At 42.5% G+C, this 24,025-nt stretch overlaps 1 protein-coding gene across 1 annotated transcript in view; it reads right to left on the reverse strand.

The window, feature by feature from the left end:
- KIAA1549L (KIAA1549 like) overlaps positions 1–13,292 on the reverse strand; it is a 245,880-nt gene extending 232,588 nt beyond the window's left edge. The window contains exon 1 of the mRNA XM_073604466.1: positions 12,668–13,292. Within this exon, the coding sequence (XP_073460567.1) occupies positions 12,668–12,821 (154 nt within the window). The 5' untranslated portion in view covers positions 12,822–13,292. The remainder of the gene's footprint in view (positions 1–12,667) is intronic.
- Positions 13,293–24,025: the final 10,733 nt, after the last annotated feature.

The following is a 24,025-nucleotide window of genomic DNA, read 5'->3' on the forward strand; positions in this document are numbered from 1 at the left end:
CCATTGGGGGGCTTCGGTAAGATATCAGGGGTCTATACCTCTGATGTTCCACCTTTGAGACAGAGAAAGGAAATTGAGGACACAGCCGTCAATATCCATCCCTGTAGCCTCAGCTGCACAGAATGATTGAACAGGAAAAGCTCTGTATAGAGCTTCCCATTCATTCACAAACTGAAGCATAGTAAACAGAGTTTACTACGTGTCAGTTATGAACAAACACAGGAGCGATCGGTATCGATCACTGACTCTGTCTATTCAGACAAGAAAGGGGCCAGTAAATTACATGTTTACTGGTCCCTTCTGTGCTCTTCATCCTGACAACATCCCCTTCAGCAGCCGGCAGGAGAAAGAAGGGGGAATGTGGCAGAGCTGCAAGGGCAGAGGAAGGGCCGGGAGAGGGCACAGGGGTCCGGGGGCAGCAGAAAGGAGCTGGATAGGAGGGGCAGCATATAGAGGAACAAATCCCCTCCATGTTCCTCTTGCAACCGCTGAGTGCCTGGGGGAGGGAGAGGAGGAGAAGTGGGTACTCAGCAGCTGCAGGATGAACATGGAAGGGATTGGTTCTTCTGTATGCCGCCTTCCTGTCCAGGTATACAGGGGAGCCATACAGGCCTCCTGAAGGATGGGGCCGGGTATCAAATGTGACTCCTGCGACCCCTGGACTTATGCCCCTGTCAGTTGTTAGCAACTAAAAGGCAGTAAAAAAAGCAGTGTAAATCTCTGATCTGGCTGACCCACTGAAGGCAATGCCATTCCTGAGTGGCTGACATCTTATCTCAACAGATGTTCAAAGAGAAATCAATTATTAATTGCACCGAGCCCCTGAGTGCTCCCCCTAGAGGCTAATCTACACATATCTTTATTTAATGCAATAACAAAAACATTATAGAGCAAGCATGTCTAGGATCAGGTTTCCAGTGAAAGGTATTGTTAAAACTTCAACTTCCAAAGATATTTAGAAAAATGTGCCTTTCCAACCTTGTGACAACAGGTTGGGGAGTGTCATTAAAGCTAAACTCTGGGATAAGTGAATATTGTCTAACTACAAAAGCCATGTGTATTCATCCTTGATTCTTGGTGTGCTCTGTGTATTTCTTCCAAATCTGTGCAGTAAACCAGTGTGAAACTTTCCCTCAGTGCAGGAGCTTCCTAAAATATAGGCCGGTCACTGCTGCTCTCTCTACTTGTGCAGGGTGATTGGTCTGGTCTCCGCCCCCTCCTGTATTTTCTGCAGGCAGCCTGTAGTGGGTGGGGCCTGCTGGGTCCCTCCTACAGCTCTGCTCTCTGCACAAGCACAGTGGTAATGACACTGTTACATTTACAAGGTAATATCTGGGTCTGCATAGGCATTTGGTGCACACAAAGTGGATTTATATCCCTCTGTAGCTTTTGAGAATATATATTTGGATACATTTTTTATGCCCGGAGTTCAGTTTTACGGCATACTACATATAATTTTTGTTCTGGGTATTTAGAAAAAAACTGACCCTCTCTTCTCAAATCATCTTAGTGAGTCATTCTCTCCTCTACAAACTGAAATTGCTGCTTACACAAATGTGCCTGTCCATACTAGTAAATTAGTCACCCCTATCAATGTTAACCAATAGTGCAATGTAATAATTATCTACACACATGCAGCCAATTTGCAGTTCAGTAATTAAGGAAGAGCACCTGTCACAGAAGAAGTACGTTATGGCTGGTAAAATGGTCACTGTGTACTGTCAGTTGCCTGACTTTCTATAGCCAAACTTTGATTCTGTTTTAATCCAAAAGTTACAATTTTTTTTAGGAATCTTGCAGACAGAGAATTTACCCAGCTTCTCTAAATGCCAACATTAAAAACGCACGTAAATCCACATTTCGCAAACGTGTTTAGATGCATCAGCCTTTGGGCATTCCTTCATTTCACTGGCCAGAATATTAATTTATTCTAGCCAATGAAATGAATGAAAGTTTATGCGGTAAACTCTTCTAGCACTTAAGTCCTTTTACACGTGTTTAGGCATGCTATGCATCTTTTTTTTGTCTAAACGTTCCTCTCATGATGAGATGGGGTTTTTTTTCCTCTAAATGCCTAGGTGTGAAAGGACACAAAGGCTAACATGGAAGGGTGATTAGAAGTAGGAAAAAAAAGTCAAACACCCTTAAAATTGCAATACTTTACACCCAATGTGCATGAGGCCCGAAGACTACGTCTCATCTATCCCTTATTATAATACAGGGATTGTGACTGCTTTCTGAACACCTCCCTCTTCGTCCCCCAGTGCCTTGAAGGATTTGACTGGAACTTTGGTCTATTACGCTTTTTTACCTCTAGCAGGTGGTAAATGTACAGGTATATAGCAGGGGAATAAACAGAAAAGACAGTGCTACTACCCATACACCACATAGATAGCAGAGCTCCCGGGTGCTCGATCCACAGTCGCTGGCTGAGTAGAGTAATGAAGAAAAAATTATCCGCACTCCGGTCGTTACTCTTTACAAAATCGTCATTTTTAGTGACAAGCCACAGTGAACCAACGCAAGTATAAACAGTCAACGTCTTTCAGCCTATAAGGTCTTAGTCATAACGGGTAATGACTAAGGCCTTATAGGCTGAAACGCGTCAACTGTTTTTACTTTCCTTCTTTCACTGTGGCTTGTCAATAAAAACAAAGATTTTTTAAAGAGCAACGACCGGAGTGTGGATCTTTTTTTTTTTTCATATAGCAGCAAGAGTTCTCATGTTTAATCTCAGGTTTATGCTATGATCCTAGTATACTGTATATGTAGTCATTTTTTGTCCATCAAAAAATAAGTAACGTACAGTTTGCATAGAATTTCAATAATGTTTATTGTCTGTTTTCAGTGTGCTCCCTTGCATCAGGTGTCCTGATCAGAGTGCCCCCTTACATCAGGTGTCACCATCAGAGTGCCCCCTTACATCAAGTGTCACCATCAGAGTGCCCCCTTACATCAGATGTCACCATCAGAGTGCCCCCTTACATCAGGTGTCCCCATCAGAGTGCCCCCTTACATCAGGTGTCACCATCAGAGTGCCCCCTTACATCAAGTGTCACCATCAGAGTGCCCCCTTACATCAAGTGTCACCATCAGAGTGCCCCCTTACATCAGGTGTCCCCATCAGAGTGCCCCCTTACATCAAATGTCACCATCAGAGTGCCCCCTTACATCAGGTGTCACCATCAGAGTGCCCCTTACATCAAGTGTCACCATCAGAGTGCCCCCTTACATCAAGTGTCACCATCAGAGTGCCCCCTTACATCAAGTGTCACCATCAGAGTGCCCCCTTACATCAAGTGTCACCATCAGAGTGCCCCCTTACATCAGGTGTCCCCATCAGAGTGCCCCCTTACATGAGGTGTACCCATCAGAGTGCCCCCTTACATCAGGTGTCACCATTCATCAGATGCCCCCATCAGAGTGCTCCCTTTCATCAGATGTCCCTATCAGAGTGCTCCCTTACATTAGGTGTCACCATCAGAGTGCCCCTTATGCCCCGTACACACGGTCGGATTTTCCGATGGAAAATGTCCGATCCGAGCGTGTTGTCGGAAATTCCGACTGTGTGTGGGCTCCATCGGACATTTTCCATCGGATTTTCCGACACACAAAGTTGGAGAGCAGGAGATAAAATTTTCTGACAACAAAATCCGTTGTCGGAAATTCCGATCGTGTGCACACAAATCCGACGGACAAAGTGCCACGCATGCTCAGAATAAATAAAGAGATGAAAGCTATTGGCCACTGCCCCATTTATAGTCCCGACGTACGTGTTTTACGTCACCGCGTTTAGAGCGATCGGATTTTCCGACAACTTTGTGCGACCGTGTGTAGACAAAACAAGTTTGAGCCAACATCCGTCGGAAAAAATCCTAGGATTTTGTTGTTGGAATGTCCGAACAAAGTCCGACCGTGTGTACGCCCTAATAGATTATATGTCTAAATCAGAGTCCCCTTACATCAGTTGTCCCCATCAGAGTATCCCTATACCTTTTAGCACCAGGCAGCTAAAGGGTGGAAGCCAAAGGCAGAGCAGGCTGCAGGTCTGGACGGGGGAAGTTCCACTTCCTCCAGGGCACACATTTGACCTAATTGACTGTTAGGATGCCATCAGTCCTAGCAACCAACGACTGCGGGGAGAGGGACCTGTCCTGGGGACTGGCTGGTGGCAATACAGGTAAAACTGTCACTCGTTCTGAAGCTGGACTGCAGTCTACCAATTTGTGATGTCTGACATAGAGGCATTATGTCTCTCGTGTACACATGTGTTACTATGTAATTGTAGAGTATTCCTTTTTTGTGCCTGTATTGTGAACAGTGTATCTTTCCTCATTCAGTGTTTTTGCCTAAAGAAGGGCAGACTGTCGGAAAGCTTGCATCTGTATGTAACAATGACTACATACACCGTGCGGTTTACTTCAATCAGTATATATGGTATATACTGAAACTGGTATTACGGGCCATGAATCACATACAAAGAAATATGACTGACTTTTTAGATTTCAACCCACTAATTCAAAGTATCCAGCAATAGAAAACCTATTATTTTAGGAGTCTTTAAAAGTTCTTTTTCTCCCAAAAAGAAAATGTAAAACAACTTTTGAAATTACATCAAAATGTAATATGAGATTTCACTTAAAGTGGAGTTCCACCCAAAAATGGAACTTCCACTTTTTGGAATCCTCCCCCCCTCCGGTGTCACATTTGGTACCTTTCGGGGGGGAGGGAGCAGATACCTGTCTAATACAGGTATATGCTCCCACTTCCTGGCATAGATGACCGCGGTGATCGTGGTGACCTACGCCACTTCCGCCGCCTACTCTGTCCTCCCCCGCTGTTTTCTGGACAGCAGGGACCAGTGAGGACACGCAGCGCGACTCGCGCATGCGCAGTAGGGAACCAGGAAGTGAAGCCGCACGGCTTCACTTCCTGATTCCCTTACCGAGGATGGTGGCGGCAGCAGCCGAGAGCCGACGGACAGATCAGCTGACGACATCGCAGGCTCCCTGGACAGGTAAGTGTCCATATATTAAAAGTCAGCAGCTGCAGTATTTGTAGCTGTTGGCTTTTAATATTTTTTTTTCCGTCGGACCTCCGCTTTAATGGGTTTATATGCTTTAACCAGGCCATTACCTATATCACTGACACATAACAATCCTGGCTAGGAATGGTGCTGATTCCAAGCAGCACTAAAATATAGTGCCCTAATCAAGAGTTCTATTCCATTGACCACTAAGTAAGGGGCATTTTCCCAACTGACCCCCAATGAATTTGTTTCAGTTTGAGCGAATGATTGGGTTTATTAAAGTGATTGTAAAGGTTCGATTTTTTTTTTTAAAATAACAAACATGTCATACTTACCTCCACTGTGCAGTTCGTTTTCCTGAGAGTGGCCCCGAACGCCATCTTCTGGGGTCCCCCGGCAGCTCTCGCGGCTCCACCCCACATCAGATGACCCCCTAGGAGAAGTGCTCTCCTGGGGGGTTGCCTTGCGGGCGCGCTCCTGAGTCCAGCATTCGGCGTCCATAGCTGCCGAATGCAGGACTCTGCCCCGCCCCCCGGCGCCCGCGTCATTGGATTTGATTGACAGCAGAGAGAGCCAATGGCTGCGCTGCTATCAATCTATCCAATCAAGAGCCGAGAACCCTGGGCAGAGAGACAGCGTGTCCTCGCTGTGGGACATTCCAGGGCTCAGGTAAGTAAAAACGGAGGGGCTGGGGGGCCGGTGACTGCCAGAAGATCTTTCACCTTAATGCATAGGATGCATTAAGGTGAAAAAACAGGAGGGTTTACAACCCCTTTAAGGTTTTCCCAAGACTTGCAAACTGTATTAGGAGTTCTTCTGGGGATAAAAAGTTTGGGAATGGCTGGTCTACAGCTCAGATTTATAACAGCTCAATCTACAGCAATGCACCAATATCAGTTTCAGTCGTAATAGATCTATATCATCAATTGAGATAATTTATAGACTTTATTTCGATATAAAATATAACTTTCACTAAATTGAAATGATTTTAAAGCAGAACTAACCCCTCCTATCGTTTAAAGCCAAGGAGGCTGCCATCTTATTGCCCGTACACACGATCCAAAAATCGGTTGACAGATCGTTGTTTTTTTTTTTTTTTTATTGCATGCTAGTCGCATTTAAAAAATTGAGAGTTTACTAAAGTTACGAAAATTCTCGTACGACAGAATAAAAAAAATCGGAAGTGATGTCATGTGTTGTAGTGTATTCGTATTGTATTTTTGGCCGACAACTGTACTGATTAAACAAAAATCGTACGATCTGGTATCATACAAGAAAAATATTTCGTGCTTGTCCCATCGGATAATATTGGATGAACTGTCATGATCGGCTCTCGAAAGCACTGTACTAACGATCAGATTATTGTACAATCGAGATCGGTATTTTTCATCCGATTTTCTAATCGTGTGTACGGGCCGTTAGTCTCATGGCACTGCACATAGGATGAGTTAATATACCAGCCATTTGATAGCTTGTTTGGTTGAGAGCACAAGCAAATGTTATGGGATGCCGGGAATGTAATTGTTTTTTGAAACTGTTAAATCAATGGGTTTAGTTCCGCTTTAACATTTAACAGAATCAAATCTTACTTTTTCAAATATTATGTTGGCAAAGACCAACTGAATTTTCAGTTTAAATCAGCTAAATACATTCCAATTGCATCCAAACAAAAGGTGTGGAAAGGTCTTATGCCCTGTACACACGACCGGTTTTGCCATCGGAATAAACTCTGAAGGTTTCTCCGACGGAACTCCGCTCAAGCGGTCTTGCCTACACACGATCACACCAAAGTCCGACCGTCCAGAACGCGGTGACGTACAACAGGTACGACGGGGCTAGAAAAAAAAAGTTCAATAGCCAGTAGCCAATAGCTTCCGTCTCGTACTTGCTTCAGAGCATGCGTCGTTTTTGGTACGTCAGAACAGCATACAGACGAGCGGTTTTCCCGATAGGAATTGCTTCTGTCGGAAATATTTAGAACATGTTCCATTTCTAGGTCCATCAGAATTTTCTAAAAAGAAAGTCCGATGAGGCACACACACGATCGTAATTGACGATGAAAAGCTTCCGCCGGACTTTCTCTGTCGGATATTCCGCTCGTGTGTACGCGGCATAACAGTTTGTATTGCTTAGAAAAAACAAACCACACCCTCAGAAGAAAAGTCTGCTCCCTGGCAGCATGCTACAGAAAAGGACCATTGCTCTCTATTTGAAATCAGTGGCCTCTCTGCAGAGGTCCCATGCTCCTCTTTGCTGAATCAGAGCTAGAGATGTCCAATCAGTGAGGAGCATAAGCTTTATCGATTAAATTCTTAAGCCTGGATTCACACATGTGCGGTGCGTATTGAAGCTCAGGTTTCACTGGGAAGATAAAAATCTCCTGTTCAGAAGAAACACTGCGATGTAGCTGCAGATCAGTGAGCAGGGAGAGGGGGGGGGGGGGTGTAGTGAGAAGAAGGAGAAAACCCTTGTTCAGAACGCAATGCATCTGCGAAGCAGATGCGTTCCCATAGAAGATAAGGGGCTCGTAATTCGCACCGCAATGCCCAGAAAACGCACGCGTTCTTTGTGCAATGCGCAGTGCGAATGCAACGCACATATGTGAACCAGCCTCATTCAAATGAATGTAGTTTAAAATGTCCTGCGAATTGGATGCGTTGTAAACCGCATCTAATTCGCATAGGTGTGAACCCGGGTTAAAAGTCTGACTAAGCATAGAGCATGGGTTTTGCTGAGTGCAGGGTTATAGATCTAAATTATCTGGGGGTATATTGGACAGCTACAGAGAGACTACTGCTTCCACACACTGAGCAATGATCTATTCAATTGGGTTTTAAAGCGATGGTAAAGGATTTTTTTCTCTTTTTTTAAAATAAAAAACACCTTTATTCTTACCTGCTGGAATTGCACAGAGCGGCCCCAAACCTTCTCTTCTTGGTCCCCCATTGGCACCCTGGCTCATGGGGGCACTCGTGCGTGCTCGCTCCCGAACCCCGCTGCTGCATCCAATGACACAGACAGCAGGACTCGTCCCCGCCCCCCTGTTTTCTCATCACTGTAGTTGATTGACAGGAGCAGAAGCCAATGGCTTCCGCTGCTATTAATCTGTCCAATGAGGAGGGATACAGTTGCGAGAGCTGCTGCTCTCGTGCACGTCGCTGGATCAGATCAGGCTCAGGTAAGAATAAGGGGGGCTGGAGGGATCCTGCAGCAGAGAAGGTTTTTTTATCTTAATGCGTGGAATGCAGTAAAGTGTATGTAAAGCCTCACATATACCCAGTGTAGTGAATAGTCCCATGTGATATACAGAGATGAAACAAATCTACATAAGTTTTACATGTATATCTGCTGTCTTCAGCTTTATATACAGCTTAGAAAGTGCACATCCTGTTAGAATTTTCTCTTCCTGATTAACCTGTGGGTGTGGATTCTTGCCATACACTGTGAGACAGCTGATTGGAGGAAAGGCACACACTTCACACAGACTTGCAGAGCTGTGCTTTGAATAGACCAGCTCTCTGCTAATCTATTTATAACACCCACCCTGACACAAAATTCAGCCTGTTTTTTATCACAGTTGACAAGAGAACTTGTCAGAAGTTATCATGCTGATAACAGAAGAACGGAGCAGGAGAAAGCCATGGGGCTTAGGGCTTTGAAGAGAGATAAGCAAACAGCTTAAATTTGCCCAGCTCAAATTTCATGAATCGGGTTTACATGCACTTTAAGGTAAAAACCTTGAGGCTTGAACCACTTTCAATGCACCATCTAAATCCTGTTTACTAATCAATGTATTGCACTTCTTATTAAACTCCTTCATGATAGTGAACAGTTGAAAGAAATTAAGAGAACGCAAAAATGCATTGTTGACATGCATTGGTGTGCATTGAATTGCAATAAGAACTTTATGCAATTTACTTAAAGTGATATTAAATCTTTGATTTATTTATTTTTATTATGCTATACTTACCAGCTCTGTGCAAAGGCCCGATCCTCCTCTTCTCCAGTCCCCTGCTGGCATTCTTAGCTCCACCTCTTCAGCAAGTGCCCCATTTCTATTTGGGCACTTATGCGGGCTTCCTATAGTCTTTACAACATGGATGCAGGGCTGCAGTCACTTTAAAGGGCACAATGCAGCTCAATGCACCCAAAATGCAGCATACAAGACTCATTCAAAATCCAGCCCAACAAAATGCTAGGGTGTAAACAGGTTCTATATACACTATATTGTCAAAAGTATTGGGACACATGCCTTAACATGCATATGAACTTTAATGGCATTCCAGTCTAATGCCCCGTACACACGATCGGATTTTCCGATGGAAAATGTCCGATCGGAGCGTGTTGTCGGAAATTCCGACCGTGTGTGGGCTCCATCGGACATTTTCCATCGGATTTTCCGACACACAAAGTTGGAGAGCAGGAGATAAAATTTTCCGACAACAAAATCCGTTGTCGGAAATTCTGATCGTGTGTACACAAATCCGACGGACAAAGTGCCACGCATGCTCAGAATAAATAAAGAGATGAAAGCTATTGGCCACTGACCCGTTTATAGTCCCGACGTACGTGTTTTACGTCACCGCGTTCAGAACGATCGGATTTTCCGACAACTTTGTGTGACCGTGTGTATGCAAGACAAGTTTGAGCCAACATCCGTCGGAAAAAATCCATGGATTTTGTTGTCGGAATGTCCGAACAAAGTCCGACCGTGTGTACGCCCTATTAGTCCGTAGGGTTCAATATTAAGTTGGCCCACCCTTTGCAGCTATAACAGCTTCAACTCTTTTGGAAAGGCTGTGCACAAGGTTTAGGAGTGTGTCTATGGGAATGTTTGATCATTCTTCCCGAAGCGCATTTGTGAGGTCAGGCAAGACAAGAAGGCCTGGTCTTGGACAAGAAGGCCTGGTTTGCACTTTCCACTCTAATTCAGTTAGAAATGAAATTGCTACAACTGGCTATAAATAACTAGAAAATGTTGAGCTAGACACAGTGTCTCCTGTTTCTACAGTTCCCAAACAGCAGGGATGTGAATATTCCTATCTGGGCACTTCAAGACACTCTACAACTATTAGGCTTAACATGGGGCCCATTGGTGCTTATTGTGCAGCTATCAGCCAGAGCCGGTTTTAGACAAAATGGGGCACTAGGCAAAATTATAAAGGGCCTCTATATTACAAATAATATACTGTACCAATGGCAAAATGCCATAGACAATTGCTCAGTTTGCCCACCTCCTCCTCCCACCCCATTGTCCAAACGCCAGACCTGCCAGTTGTGGAAGCATTGATTATCAATTTATTAGCAGTGATCTCTACCAGTTTCATGTCTTTGATTGCATATCTCCAGTCTCCATCCACACTTGTAGCCTTTCTAGAGTCTTATTTGACCATCTTCTCCAAGTGTGTACTCACTAGGTACACCCCAATGTGCCCCCAGTCTCCTGTAGTACTGCATATATCAGATATTATATGTGACCACTTGGTAAAATCAGGGGCCACTCCCAAAGCCAACTAGATCTATAGCATGTTGACCCCCTAAACATTATAGAACAAAACAGGTTTCAATGACTGTTTCATTGCCTTTAAATATCACCTTAACCATAAATGTGTAATAGAGTGGGTTGCTTTCAGAAATACGATTTACACTGTAAGTCACACAAAGGTAATAAAATCATTTCAGCAATCACAGTACGATTTCTCCCTGAACCAGCTCAGTGTCATATAACGGGCCAGTCTGGAAATCCTCCAGCTTGTGTTGGGGGATACAATGTAACATTCAATGAGGAACCTGTCTGGTAGGTGGCAACAATGTAATTCCTCAATGTTAATACAAACAAACAAAAAACTGTTTAGATACCATTTAATATCTATACAGCAAACCTGCATTCATTATCACAGATTGAATTTTTATGGATTTTCTGGGAGTGTGTGTCTGAATGCACACCTGCTTATGATGGGGGATGGGCTTAGATGCCCACTGCCTTAAATGGCACATATGCCGGCAATCTGTTCAGGGCCTAAGTCACTACATATTGAATGGATATCTAATTGTACAATCAAAATTATAATACAAAATGACACATCTACTTAATAATGTGACTGTATTCCCTTCTAACATTTACATACATCAGGCCAGGCAGCATGGCACCACTAATTAACCCACATCATGCCATACCCCATGCAGGTGATTAGTTTAGGGCCCCTAGGTCAATGATATATTAAATTGATATCTGAACACAATTAATATTTTATCCTAATAATCAATCAAACTGATGTCTGAATCACAATACAAATTTTATTCACATAAATCATGTGACTGTATTCTCTTATATAAAGACCTCAGTGGCTCCAGTGTTTGCATACATCAAGTGCCAGCTGGGCATTGTGCCATACCATATGCAGGTGATCAGTTCAGGACCCCCTAGGCCAATGAAATATTAAATTGATATCTAAACACATAATAAATATTTTATTTTCATATAGATCAATAATGTGACTGTATTCTCTTCTATAAAGACCTCAGAGGCTCCAGCATTTGCATACATCAACTCCCAGCTAGGCATCGCGCCATACCATAAGTAGGTGATTGGTTCAGAACCCCAGGGCCATTGATATATTAAATTGTTAATTAAACACAATAAATATTTTATTAATATAAATCAATAACGTGACTGAATTTTCTTCTATGAAGACCTCAGAGGTTTCTGCATACTTCAACTGCCAGCTAGGCATGATGCCATACTATATGCAGGTGATCAGTTCAGGACCCCCTAGGGCCTAGGCCATATATAAATATTTAATTGATATCTGAACACACAATATTATAATAAAAAAGACACACCTACTCAATAATGAGACTGTATTCTCTTCTATAAAACATTTGCATAAATCAAGTGCCAGCCAGGCAGCATGGCACTTCTAATGAACCCACATCATGCCTTACCATATGCAGGTGATAAGTTCAGGACCCCCTAGGCCATTGATATATTAAATTGATTATCTGAACACACAATACATATTTTATTTTCATATAGATCAATAATGTGACTGTATTCCCTTCTATAAAGACCTCAGAGAATTTAGGATTTGCATTCTTCAACTGCCAGCTAGGAATCATGCCATACCATATGCAGGTGATCAGTTCAGGACCCCCTAGGCCATTGATAAATTAAATTGATATCTAAACAAACAATAAATGTTATAATAAAAAAGACACACCTATTCAATAATAAGACTGTATTCTCTTCTATATAACATTTGCATGCCAGCCAGGCAGCATGGCATTTCTAATTAACCCACATCATGCCATACCACATGTAGGTGATCAGTCCAAGGCCCCTGGGCCAATGATATCTGAACAACCCATACATATTTTATTCACATAAATCAATATTGTGACTGTATTGGCTTCTAAAATACCTCCAGGATTTGCATACATCAGCTGCCATCCAGGCAGCATGGCACAGCTCATTAACCCATTTCATACATGATGAGATCTGAAGGATAGACATAGGGGATCGTGGTGTTTTACTGCTAGGGTGACCCCTTCCTTCTAGATCTAAGGATGGTGCAGTATGGCAGAGGAACCTTTTATTTATTTTTTTATTTGCTTTGGCAGAAAATCTGCCCCCCTTACCTTGTGTGGGGTTCTGCAGAGTTGACATCAGGGCCAGCAGCAGCATCAGCACAGCAGTCCATCTGGTCCATGATGGTCCTAGTTGAGGTCTCCTCATTGCAGTCCATCCTTGTGGCACCATGGGTCCACCAAGCCACTTGTCAGCAGGAGCCATCAGTGGGGGTAAGGCAGCAGCCTGAAATACATGAGAAGCAATCACCCCTCGGGTCACAGCAGCCCAGGATCAGTCATGAGTACAGTCCTCCCTGTCCCCCCCAAAAAAAAAATAAATGCCAAGGTGCCCTGGGTGCCTGGCTGCAAGTGTGCTAGGTGCTCATGCTGGCCCAGGTGAGCGATCTGCTGGCAGGGTGACCCAGGAGGACCTGTTCTGGCCAATGGAGGTGTGGTCACTCGGCGTTTCTGTTGCTCTGGGGATGAAACTGTTATTGCAGCTTAGAAATGTCTTTTCATTGAAAAAGAGATCACGTAGCAACCAGATAAAAAAAAAAAAAACGCATTCACATCAGCCGGGGCTGCCTGGGTTATGGGGACCTCTGCTGGAGCAAGTGGGGAAGGTCAGGGCTGGGAGATGTCAGATTGGAGCTCACCTAGGGAGGACCTGCTGACATCTATGTGAAGTCCCTTCTCAGAGATATAGATAGATGGGGGAGACTACCTGCTAATGTGCGTCCCGGACCGGCGACATCTAGTGGATGATTAACTGTACTGCCTGCAGAAAAGAAAACTACAGCGTACTAAATGGGAGATTCACAGAACTATCATTCTGCTAAAAATGTCTGCTATGCCGCGTACACACGGTCGGACTTTTCGGCTACAAAAGTCCGACAGCCCGTCCGACAGACTTTCGACAGACTTTTGGCGGACTTGCGGTGGACTTTATAACGAACCGACTTAAATACATACGATCACACAAAAGTCCGACGGATTCGTACGTGATGACGTACGACCGGACTAAAATGAGGAAGTTGATAGCCAGTAGCCAATAGCTGCCCTAGCGTGGGTTTTTGTCCGTCAGACTAGCATAAAGACGAGCGGATTTCTGGGTCCGGCGAAGCTACAACGTAAAGATTTGATGCATGTTCCAAATCTAAAGTCCGTCAGATTTGCGACTGGAAAAGTCCGGTGAAGGTCCGGTGAAGACCACGATCGGATTGTCCGCCGGATTTGGTCCGTCGGCGTCCGTTGGACCAGTCCGGTCGAAAAGTCCGACCGTGTGTACGCGGCATAAGGCTCGATTCACACAAATGCGTTTTTTGATGCATTTTGCATTTTGCAGAAATGCAGGGAAATTTTTTAACATGGGTTCCTATGTAACATGTTCACATCAATGCATTTTTGTGCCTCTGCGTTTTTGGAAAGGGTCGGGGACCTTTTTTCATGCAAAATGCAGTGTTTTGCATGTAAGGATCGATTCACATCTATGCATGTTGCTTTTGAGCGTTTCTGCAGTGCTTTTTGCGGTGCTTGCCGCATTTTTGAACATGCATTTTTGCCACATTTTGCATTTTTTTATTTTACAGTGTTTTTTTTATACTGTATACAGTGGAAAAAAAAAAAGAAAGAAAAAAAAACGCAAAACGTGGCAAAGACGCTGTAAAAATGATGTACTTGCGTTTTGGGTCCATTGAATTCTATTACATGCAAAACGCGGCATTTTGCATGAAAAAAAGTCCCCAACCCTTTCCAAAAATGCAGAGGCACAAAAATGCATTGATGTGAACATCTTCCATAGGAACTCATGTTAAAAAATTCCCAAATTCCCACGCATTTCTGCAAAATGCAAATTGCATCAAAAAACGCATTAGTGTGAATAGAGCCTAAAAGAATTCAATGGACCCACATACAGAACACAAGTACCGTGTTTTTGCTGCGATTTACGTTATTTCTTTTTTTTTTACATTGTAAAAAAAAAAAGTGTAAAAAAAAAAAAAAAAAAAACAACCGCAAATCGGATCAAAAACGCATGTTCAAAAACATGGCAAGCACCGCAAAAAGCACTGCAGAAACGCTCAAAAGCAACATGCATAGATGTGAATCGAGCCTAAATCTTGGGTGAAAATGTTGATTAACAGAATCTTTAAGGCTTGGTTTACATATAGGCGGTGCGGGAAACACAGCGAATCCTGAGCTTTTCCCGCACTGAAATCGCACTCTGTTCTTGCCACCAGTATAGTATAATATGTGAAATGTAATGACAAAATGCAGTGCGATTGCAAGAATCGCAGGGGTGTCAACCGATGCCTGCACTTTTTTTGTGCAGTGCAGTGCAAATTGAGACTATACAAAATAAAAGGGGCTCAAATGGCACTAAAAAAAAACAAAAAAAATACTGCGCTACCTATAGAAAATATCCCCCCAAAAAGCAGCAGTTAAACAGTGAGACGTGCACTAAAATAACTAATAAAAAACAAATAACCGCGCTAAATATAAGTGAAACACATGAAGCAATCTCAAAGACTTCCGTGAGGAAGTACATATATAAATACAAATATGTTGAAAAATATTAAAAATTAAATTATGAAAAGTACATGAGTCAACACATGTATGTATGAATCAAACATGAGTGTCCATATGTAATATTTGCGAATAAAAATAAGTGTCCATATATAGTAACAGAAAATAAAAATGTGAAGTAATGATCTGAAAACAGTCCAAGAAAGACCCCTTGGGTGAATCCAACCAGAGTCAATGATGTAAAAAATATCAGTGACAACCCATACAGTATCCGCAAATACCCAATAATTGCGCTTACCGCAAGGCATGCGTACACCAGCCTGTATCAGGTCTTGGTGTGGAGAATGCAGATGGTGCTCTTATGCCCCGTACACACGGTCGGATTTTCCGATGGAAAATGTCCGATCGGAGCGTGTTGTCGGAAATTCCGACCGTGTGTGGGCTCCATCGGACATTTTCCATCGGATTTTCCGACACACAAAGTTGGACAGCAGGAGATAAAATTTTCCGACAACAAAATCCGATCGCGTCAATTCCGACCGTGTTTGGCCTGTTCCGACGCACAAAGTGCCACGCATGCTCAGAAGAAATTCCGACATGGAACAGCTCGTTCTGGTAAACTTAGCTTTCGCAATGGATACAGCACTTTCGTCACGCTGCAATGTTAAAAATGGTTTAATACAGCGCAATCTCTTCTTCTTTATAATGTGAAAAGAATATAGTAGTTTTGCTGCTCATATTCACACAGACTTCTCACAAACTTATTTTGTTACTATTTATCGGGATTCCCTCAATATATTTTGATTTCTCACATCTGACAACATTTTTTTTTTTTGGCTTTAATGTAGATTCTTTTTTTGTGTTTGTATTTTTTTGAAGGGTGTTATTTTTTGGGGGGATTTTGATTTGTACTCCCGAAAATGTTTGTGTGTGTTTTTTGTGACAAGTTCCCACAACACCATTGATATGTTTTAGATAAGTGAAAAAGGAAGGAAAGGGATTTTTACGGTGCAATTTATTCAAATATAAAAGAGAAGGCTATATGTTTTTTTCACTTTCTGTTAAAAAACAGTTTTATTGTTTACATTAAAAACAGACATATATGTCAATAATTTGTGACAATACAATTAAAACAGCGTGGTCAATAATGGAGGATAACATATAGGATATACGCTACGAATTCACAAATAGTCGTTATTGCATACTAGCCCGACATGTTTCGCATTAGTCGCTTTATCAAGGGGTATGCAATTGAGTAGCGAGTCATCCAAAACTTTTAAATTATTCTACAAAAGAAGAAAAAGGGTTTTACATATAGAAAAAATATATATTTTGCAATAATAATACAACATGAGATAAAGAATGTGTTATCACTCTGAAGCACCCATAAAGGCTTACCCCCAAAAATAATTGACCCTAGGTGGACTCATCAGGACCAGTGTATGCAGACACAGCCGAGCGGGATAGCAAGGGAGGCTAAATATGCAACCACAGGGAGCAGTCAGGTGAAGCTGTTGTATAAAACAAAGGGGTATTCAATATAAGGGGATAAATATCATTATATAAAGGCTTAATTGGATTTGTAGAGAGTATAAAGTTAAGTAAGTATCACTTACATCAAAGAGTTATTATAAGTTGCATCTGCGATCCGAGAGATGCAGTTAAACGCCAGAAATGGCAATAGCCAGAAATAGGTAAATGTAATATACGTTTGAAACTGGAAAACAGGACCTAAACACAATTTGCACAAGGATATGGTTAAAGTTTGGAATTAAAACTGTGCTCCATAAAGAAAGTATTGAAAAATGATGTTGTCAAACAACATCATAATGAGGGTTTGTTCAGAGTATAGAGTTTTCAATTAACTTAAAAGGGAGAAAAGTTATAGATAAATTAGACACTCAACCAGAGTTCAATAGGTATAGCCATAAAAACATAACTCTAGAATATGGAGCAAGGTATGGTGATAAACACCAGTCACATTACCTAGCTTATGTCTTCGCTTGCAACCTCCGGCGCTGGCAGACATGGCTGTCAGATTAGCCGGTTTAAATACTGCTCCCCATCGAGACGGCGTGTGACGTTGCCGGCTCGATGCGGACGTGATGGCGCTACTGCGCATGCCCGGGAAGCCAAACCTCGTCGAACCTCAATCCCCACAAATCACCGCGCCGGAGGAGATAGCCGACATGCGTGCCAATACGCATGGTAGCTCCTCCCGCACAATGATCACGCGGGGACGGAGGGGGCGGGGAATGGTTGCGATGGAAACCAGCTCTGCTGAGGGCGACGAATGCCATCGCCTGTCGAGAAGCTGGCTTGGAGGGGATGCACGGCGCGGGTTGGGCACATCAAAAAGGTGTGCCCCGGGCGTCCGTGTGGATGCGGCAGCCCCTCTATAACATATCCCAACAGGACCGGCCTGAAGTGGTCTAACTGAGAAGGGTCAAAGGGGTAATCGATCGACATGGGGGGACCACAGACCAGCCAATTTCGATCGGTGCTACCGAGGGACAACACATATTGTATCTATCAAATCATAAATACAATAAAGAACATGGTTAAGCAGTGAAACATCATTTAGACAGCAATTACACATTTACACAAATGTATCAATAAGAGATAAATAAAATAAACTAACGTGGATATTCACAAATAACAAATTATGAAAAAGGCATAGAGGAAAGGGGTAGGGGTGGGGGAGGGAGATGGGAAAGGGGTAGAGGGATGAAAGGGGGATGGTGTCAGTTGGAAAGTGACATCATTACCCATAACATGAGCAGCTTAAATCAGAGGAAGGGTCTGTAACTAAGGCATTCATTGAAACCTGGGAAGTGAGTGGCTTGGAGACTGTAAATCCAACGGGCTTCAAGCTGGAGGAGTGTCCGATCGACACTTCCCCCTCTTTCATCTAGTGGTATATGTTCCAAAGCATAGAACTTTATGGTTCTGGGATTAAAGTTGTGATATAATCCTACATGTCTGGCAATGGCTGTGTCCATTTGTTTTTTCAAGATTGGCTTTATATGATCTCTAATTCGTTTGTATAGTGGTCGTTTTGTTTTACCCACATAGAATCCACCGCAGATACATTGAGCTAAATAGACTATGCCTGGAGTTTGACATGTAGCCTTAAATTTTATTAAATGCCATTGACCATTGGGAAGTGAGAATTGTGATGTATTTTCCACATAGGGACATATGTCACATCTGCCACACGGGGAGATACCTGTGTGGGAAGGGTTATTGTTAATTGAGGTGTCTTGGAAATGACTATGGACTAGACGGTCCTTCAATGACGGGGCACGTCTGTAGGTTATTTCAGGAAACGAATTGATGTGTCTGCTGACAGCTGGGTCAGCAGACAAGAGAGGCCAAAATTTTGTTATAATGTTTCTAATTTTTTTATGTTGACCAGAATAGCGAGTGATCAATCTGACCGTGTCAGATTTTTTTGGGTGTTTTTTTAAAAATAATAAGGGATCTCTATTCTGTATTTTTACCTTGTTGTAGGCCCTCTTGAGGCATGCATGGCTATATCCTCGGGACAATAGCCTTTTATATAGATCTTTTGCTGCTGTATGGAAATCAGTATCCCTACTACAGTTGCGTCTTAGACGCAAGTATTGACTGTAGGGGATACTTTTCAACAACGGGTCAGGGTGCGCACTAGCTGCGTGGAGAATAGTGTTTCCCGCCGAGGGTTTTCTGAAAAGTGACGAATTTAGTTTTCCATTGGTATCAATTGAAATGGTAAGGTCAAGAAAATTAATTGCAGTTATGCTGTGTTCCATGGCGAAATGTAAGTTAAAATTATTAACAGAGATCAATTTAAAGAATTCAACCAATTCTCTTTCTGACCCAGACCAAAATACCAGAACATCGTCTAGGTAACGATACCAGGAGACGACCTTTTCCAAGAAAAAGGTCAGGTCGTCCCTGGAAAACAGATCTTTTTCCCACCCCCCCAGGTACAGGTTGGCATACGATGGGGCACATTTGGTCCCCATCGCAACCCCCTGCACCTGGAGGTAGTGGGAAGAGTTGAACATGAAGACATTGTGTCTTAGTATGTAGTTGAGAAGTTTTAAGACAAAGTCATTGTATTTCTCAAATGAAGGACCTCTCTCTTGTAGGTGATTACTGACAATTTCAATACCCTTTTTGTGGGGGATCGTATTATAGAGGCTTTCGATATCCAGGGCAACCAAAATGGTGCCTGGTGGGAGAGATATATCTTCAATAGTTTTTAATAGATCTATAGTGTCTTTAATATAAGAGAAGAGGGAGGTAACGTGAGGATGTAGATAATTGTCAACTAGACAGCTAGCATTTTCCGTAAGACACAGACAGCCCGAGATTATGGGGCGTCCTGGAGGGTCTGTAATGGATTTATGTACCTTTGGTAAGGCATAAAACGTAGGAATACGTGGGTCCTTCACATTGAGGTAGTCCCACGTATTTTTATCTATGATGCCCTCGTGAAATGCCTTAAAAATGATATTATAGTATTCAGCATGGAAATTTTGTATTAGACTTTTGGAAATAGGACGGTACCATTCTTGATTACATAGAATTTTATTGCACATATTAATGTATTGAGGTATTTCCATGATAACCAAATTCCCGCCTTTATCGGCAGGTTTGATTATTATTTTTTGATTGGACTCAAGGGATTTAAGGGCAGCTTTTTGATTTGCATTTAAGTTAGACGAACCAGAGGGGCGAAGGTTAGACTCCTCAATTGCTTGTGAGGTCTGTGTAACGAATGCCCAGATATTGGGGTTCGTATTTAGAAGAGGGAAATTTTTTGACTTTGGTTTATAGGACTGTGGGGGGGGGAAAGACACACCGGCGACTGACAGCTCCGGCAAGTACAGACAACCGGAGGCGTCGTCGTCCGTGTGTCCCTCCTCCCAGAGTGCCATCAAGTCCTCATAGGCTCTCTGTTCTTCTATATTAGTCCAAAGGCTACTTGTTTTATCATTAGAACAGATGTCTGATTGGGGTTTGTCAAAGATGACTTTGTATAGGAGTCTGCGAGCGAATAGATGGAGATCCTTGATAAGATGAAACTTATCAGGCTGAGAGTCAGGGCAAAAAGTAAGACCCAATTTAAGGACTTGTTCTTCGAACTCATTTAAGGCATACGAAGAAAGGTTAATGATAGACAATTCAGATGGATTAGATGTGGGGTCAGAGGTACAGGGAATTAAACTGGAGTCTGGGTTTATGCCATTTCCTGATCTTTCCCTAAAAAAATGGGAGCTAACTTCATATCTGCTGTTACAAGTGTACCTGAGGGAGAAATCACAGTATTAGTGTTGCTTACCTTGGTAACCGTGTTAAGGTTAAGGGGAGGGGCAGTGACCGCCGTAGAAGGTGCTGTGGATACAATAGTATGAGTGGCCGATACCTGTGGACCACGTGAAGTTTGTGACGAAGGGTGAGGTACATTAGAAGTGCGAGGTGGTGCCAATTTGAGGTGATTGGGCTGTGACCGACGAGGTGCAGGAGTGCCGGTTAGGTTCTTCAGGGACTCCAAGGAGGCCGTGTCTGAGTTGCTTTTGCGTCGCTTCGGCAGTCTGTCTCCAGACAGATCTCGATAGACCGTTGATTGGCTAGATGATAGGGAAGAGGAAGGTGAAAGGTTAGTTGTATCATTGCCATTTCTAGTATTGCGTTGACCGGAGGATCTATATGGTCTAGTATTAGTATTATGCGTCCATTTGTAAGCTGACCCGTTTGAGTGGGCATTGGTGTCACGTGCAAACTTGTTCTCCTTCGTTCGGATGATGTCCAAGGTATATTTTTCTACATGAACCTTGAGTTCATTTTCTTTTTTCTTAAATTTTGCATTATGTGATATATGTTTATGGTCATTGTACCATTGTGTAATGGATGCATCTAAAGTGACAAATTCTTGTTCGTATTGTTTGCACAATAGATCCATCATCCCAAAGGAACAAGTCTGCAGGTTTTCTTCCCACTGGACCTTCAAGGGGTCATCAACTTTGCGTACATTAGGGAAGATTTGAATTCTTAAACCCCAAGGCACAATTTTGTGATCTATATATTTAATAAAATATTTTTTATGCCAATATATTCTTACTTTACGTTCCAGAAGACGTTGAAGTCTTAGGAAGATATGTTCCAGATCCTTGTCACTCATTTCTCCCGTATTATGGGTTTGTTGGATCTTATCCATAAGGCCTAACCAGGCCTCACCACTGAAAGCTGCCATGGGGGAGTGTGGGAAGGGAAAGAGGGAGGGACGGGAAATGGGGAGGGAGGGGGCGAATTTGTTCCTTCTAACAGGAAAAAATAATGAAGATAATAATTAATAAACAAGAGAAAAGAAAAAGATTATGGGTTTGATACATAGTAACTCATATAACTAACATTGTTGTGCTACCCTTCCCGAAAACCTTGAGAAAGTGTGTATTAAAACACTGAATCTAGGTTATACAGGTTTGTGGTTTCGGAAAGGGAAACACCCTTAAAGTAGGCACCTCATCCCAGATAAAGATTTAGATAAGTGAAAAAGGAAGGAAAGGGATTTTTACGGTGCAATTTATTCAAATATAAAAGAGAAGGCTATATGTTTTTTTCACTTTCTGTTAAAAAACAGTTTTATTGTTTACATTAAAAACAGACATATATGTCAATAATTTGTGACAATACAATTAAAACAGCGTGGTCAATAATGGAGGATAACATATAGGATATACGCTACGAATTCACAAATAGTCGTTATTGCATACTAGCCCGACATGTTTCGCATTAGTCGCTTTATCAAGGGGTATGCAATTGAGTAGCGAGTCATCCAAAACTTTTAAATTATTCTACAAAAGAAGAAAAAGGGTTTTACATATAGAAAAAATATATATTTTGCAATAATAATACAACATGAGATAAAGAATGTGTTATCACTCTGAAGCACCCATAAAGGCTTACCCCCAAAAATAATTGACCCTAGGTGGACTCATCAGGACCAGTGTATGCAGACACAGCCGAGCGGGATAGCAAGGGAGGCTAAATATGCAACCACAGGGAGCAGTCAGGTGAAGCTGTTGTATAAAACAAAGGGGTATTCAATATAAGGGGATAAATATCATTATATAAAGGCTTAATTGGATTTGTAGAGAGTATAAAGTTAAGTAAGTATCACTTACATCAAAGAGTTATTATAAGTTGCATCTGCGATCCGAGAGATGCAGTTAAACGCCAGAAATGGCAATAGCCAGAAATAGGTAAATGTAATATACGTTTGAAACTGGAAAACAGGACCTAAACACAATTTGCACAAGGATATGGTTAAAGTTTGGAATTAAAACTGTGCTCCATAAAGAAAGTATTGAAAAATGATGTTGTCAAACAACATCATAATGAGGGTTTGTTCAGAGTATAGAGTTTTCAATTAACTTAAAAGGGAGAAAAGTTATAGATAAATTAGACACTCAACCAGAGTTCAATAGGTATAGCCATAAAAACATAACTCTAGAATATGGAGCAAGGTATGGTGATAAACACCAGTCACATTACCTAGCTTATGTCTTCGCTTGCAACCTCCGGCGCTGGCAGACATGGCTGTCAGATTAGCCGGTTTAAATACTGCTCCCCATCGAGACGGCGTGTGACGTTGCCGGCTCGATGCGGACGTGATGGCGCTACTGCGCATGCCCGGGAAGCCAAACCTCGTCGAACCTCAATCCCCACAAATCACCGCGCCGGAGGAGATAGCCGACATGCGTGCCAATACGCATGGTAGCTCCTCCCGCACAATGATCACGCGGGGACGGAGGGGGCGGGGAATGGTTGCGATGGAAACCAGCTCTGCTGAGGGCGACGAATGCCATCGCCTGTCGAGAAGCTGGCTTGGAGGGGATGCACGGCGCGGGTTGGGCACATCAAAAAGGTGTGCCCCGGGCGTCCGTGTGGATGCGGCAGCCCCTCTATAACATATCCCAACAGGACCGGCCTGAAGTGGTCTAACTGAGAAGGGTCAAAGGGGTAATCGATCGACATGGGGGGACCACAGACCAGCCAATTTCGATCGGTGCTACCGAGGGACAACACATATTGTATCTATCAAATCATAAATACAATAAAGAACATGGTTAAGCAGTGAAACATCATTTAGACAGCAATTACACATTTACACAAATGTATCAATAAGAGATAAATAAAATAAACTAACGTGGATATTCACAAATAACAAATTATGAAAAAGGCATAGAGGAAAGGGGTAGGGGTGGGGGAGGGAGATGGGAAAGGGGTAGAGGGATGAAAGGGGGATGGTGACAGTTGGAAAGTGACATCATTACCCATAACATGAGCAGCTTAAATCAGAGGAAGGGTCTGTAACTAAGGCATTCATTGAAACCTGGGAAGTGAGTGGCTTGGAGACTGTAAATCCAACGGGCTTCAAGCTGGAGGAGTGTCCGATCGACACTTCCCCCTCTTTCATCTAGTGGTATATGTTCCAAAGCATAGAACTTTATGGTTCTGGGATTAATGTGACTGGTGTTTATCACCATACCTTGCTCCATATTCTAGAGTTATGTTTTTATGGCTATACCTATTGAACTCTGGTTGAGTGTCTAATTTATCTATAACTTTTCTCCCTTTTAAGTTAATTGAAAACTCTATACTCTGAACAAACCCTCATTATGATGTTGTTTGACAACATCATTTTTCAATACTTTCTTTATGGAGCACAGTTTTAATTCCAAACTTTAACCATATCCTTGTGCAAATTGTGTTTAGGTCCTGTTTTCCAGTTTCAAACGTATATTACATTTACCTATTTCTGGCTATTGCCATTTCTGGCGTTTAACTGCATCTCTCGGATCGCAGATGCAACTTATAATAACTCTTTGATGTAAGTGATACTTACTTAAC

Source organism: Aquarana catesbeiana, linkage group LG11 (assembly GCF_042186555.1).
Source record: "Aquarana catesbeiana isolate 2022-GZ linkage group LG11, ASM4218655v1, whole genome shotgun sequence".
Lineage (NCBI taxonomy): Eukaryota > Metazoa > Chordata > Amphibia > Anura > Ranidae > Aquarana > Aquarana catesbeiana.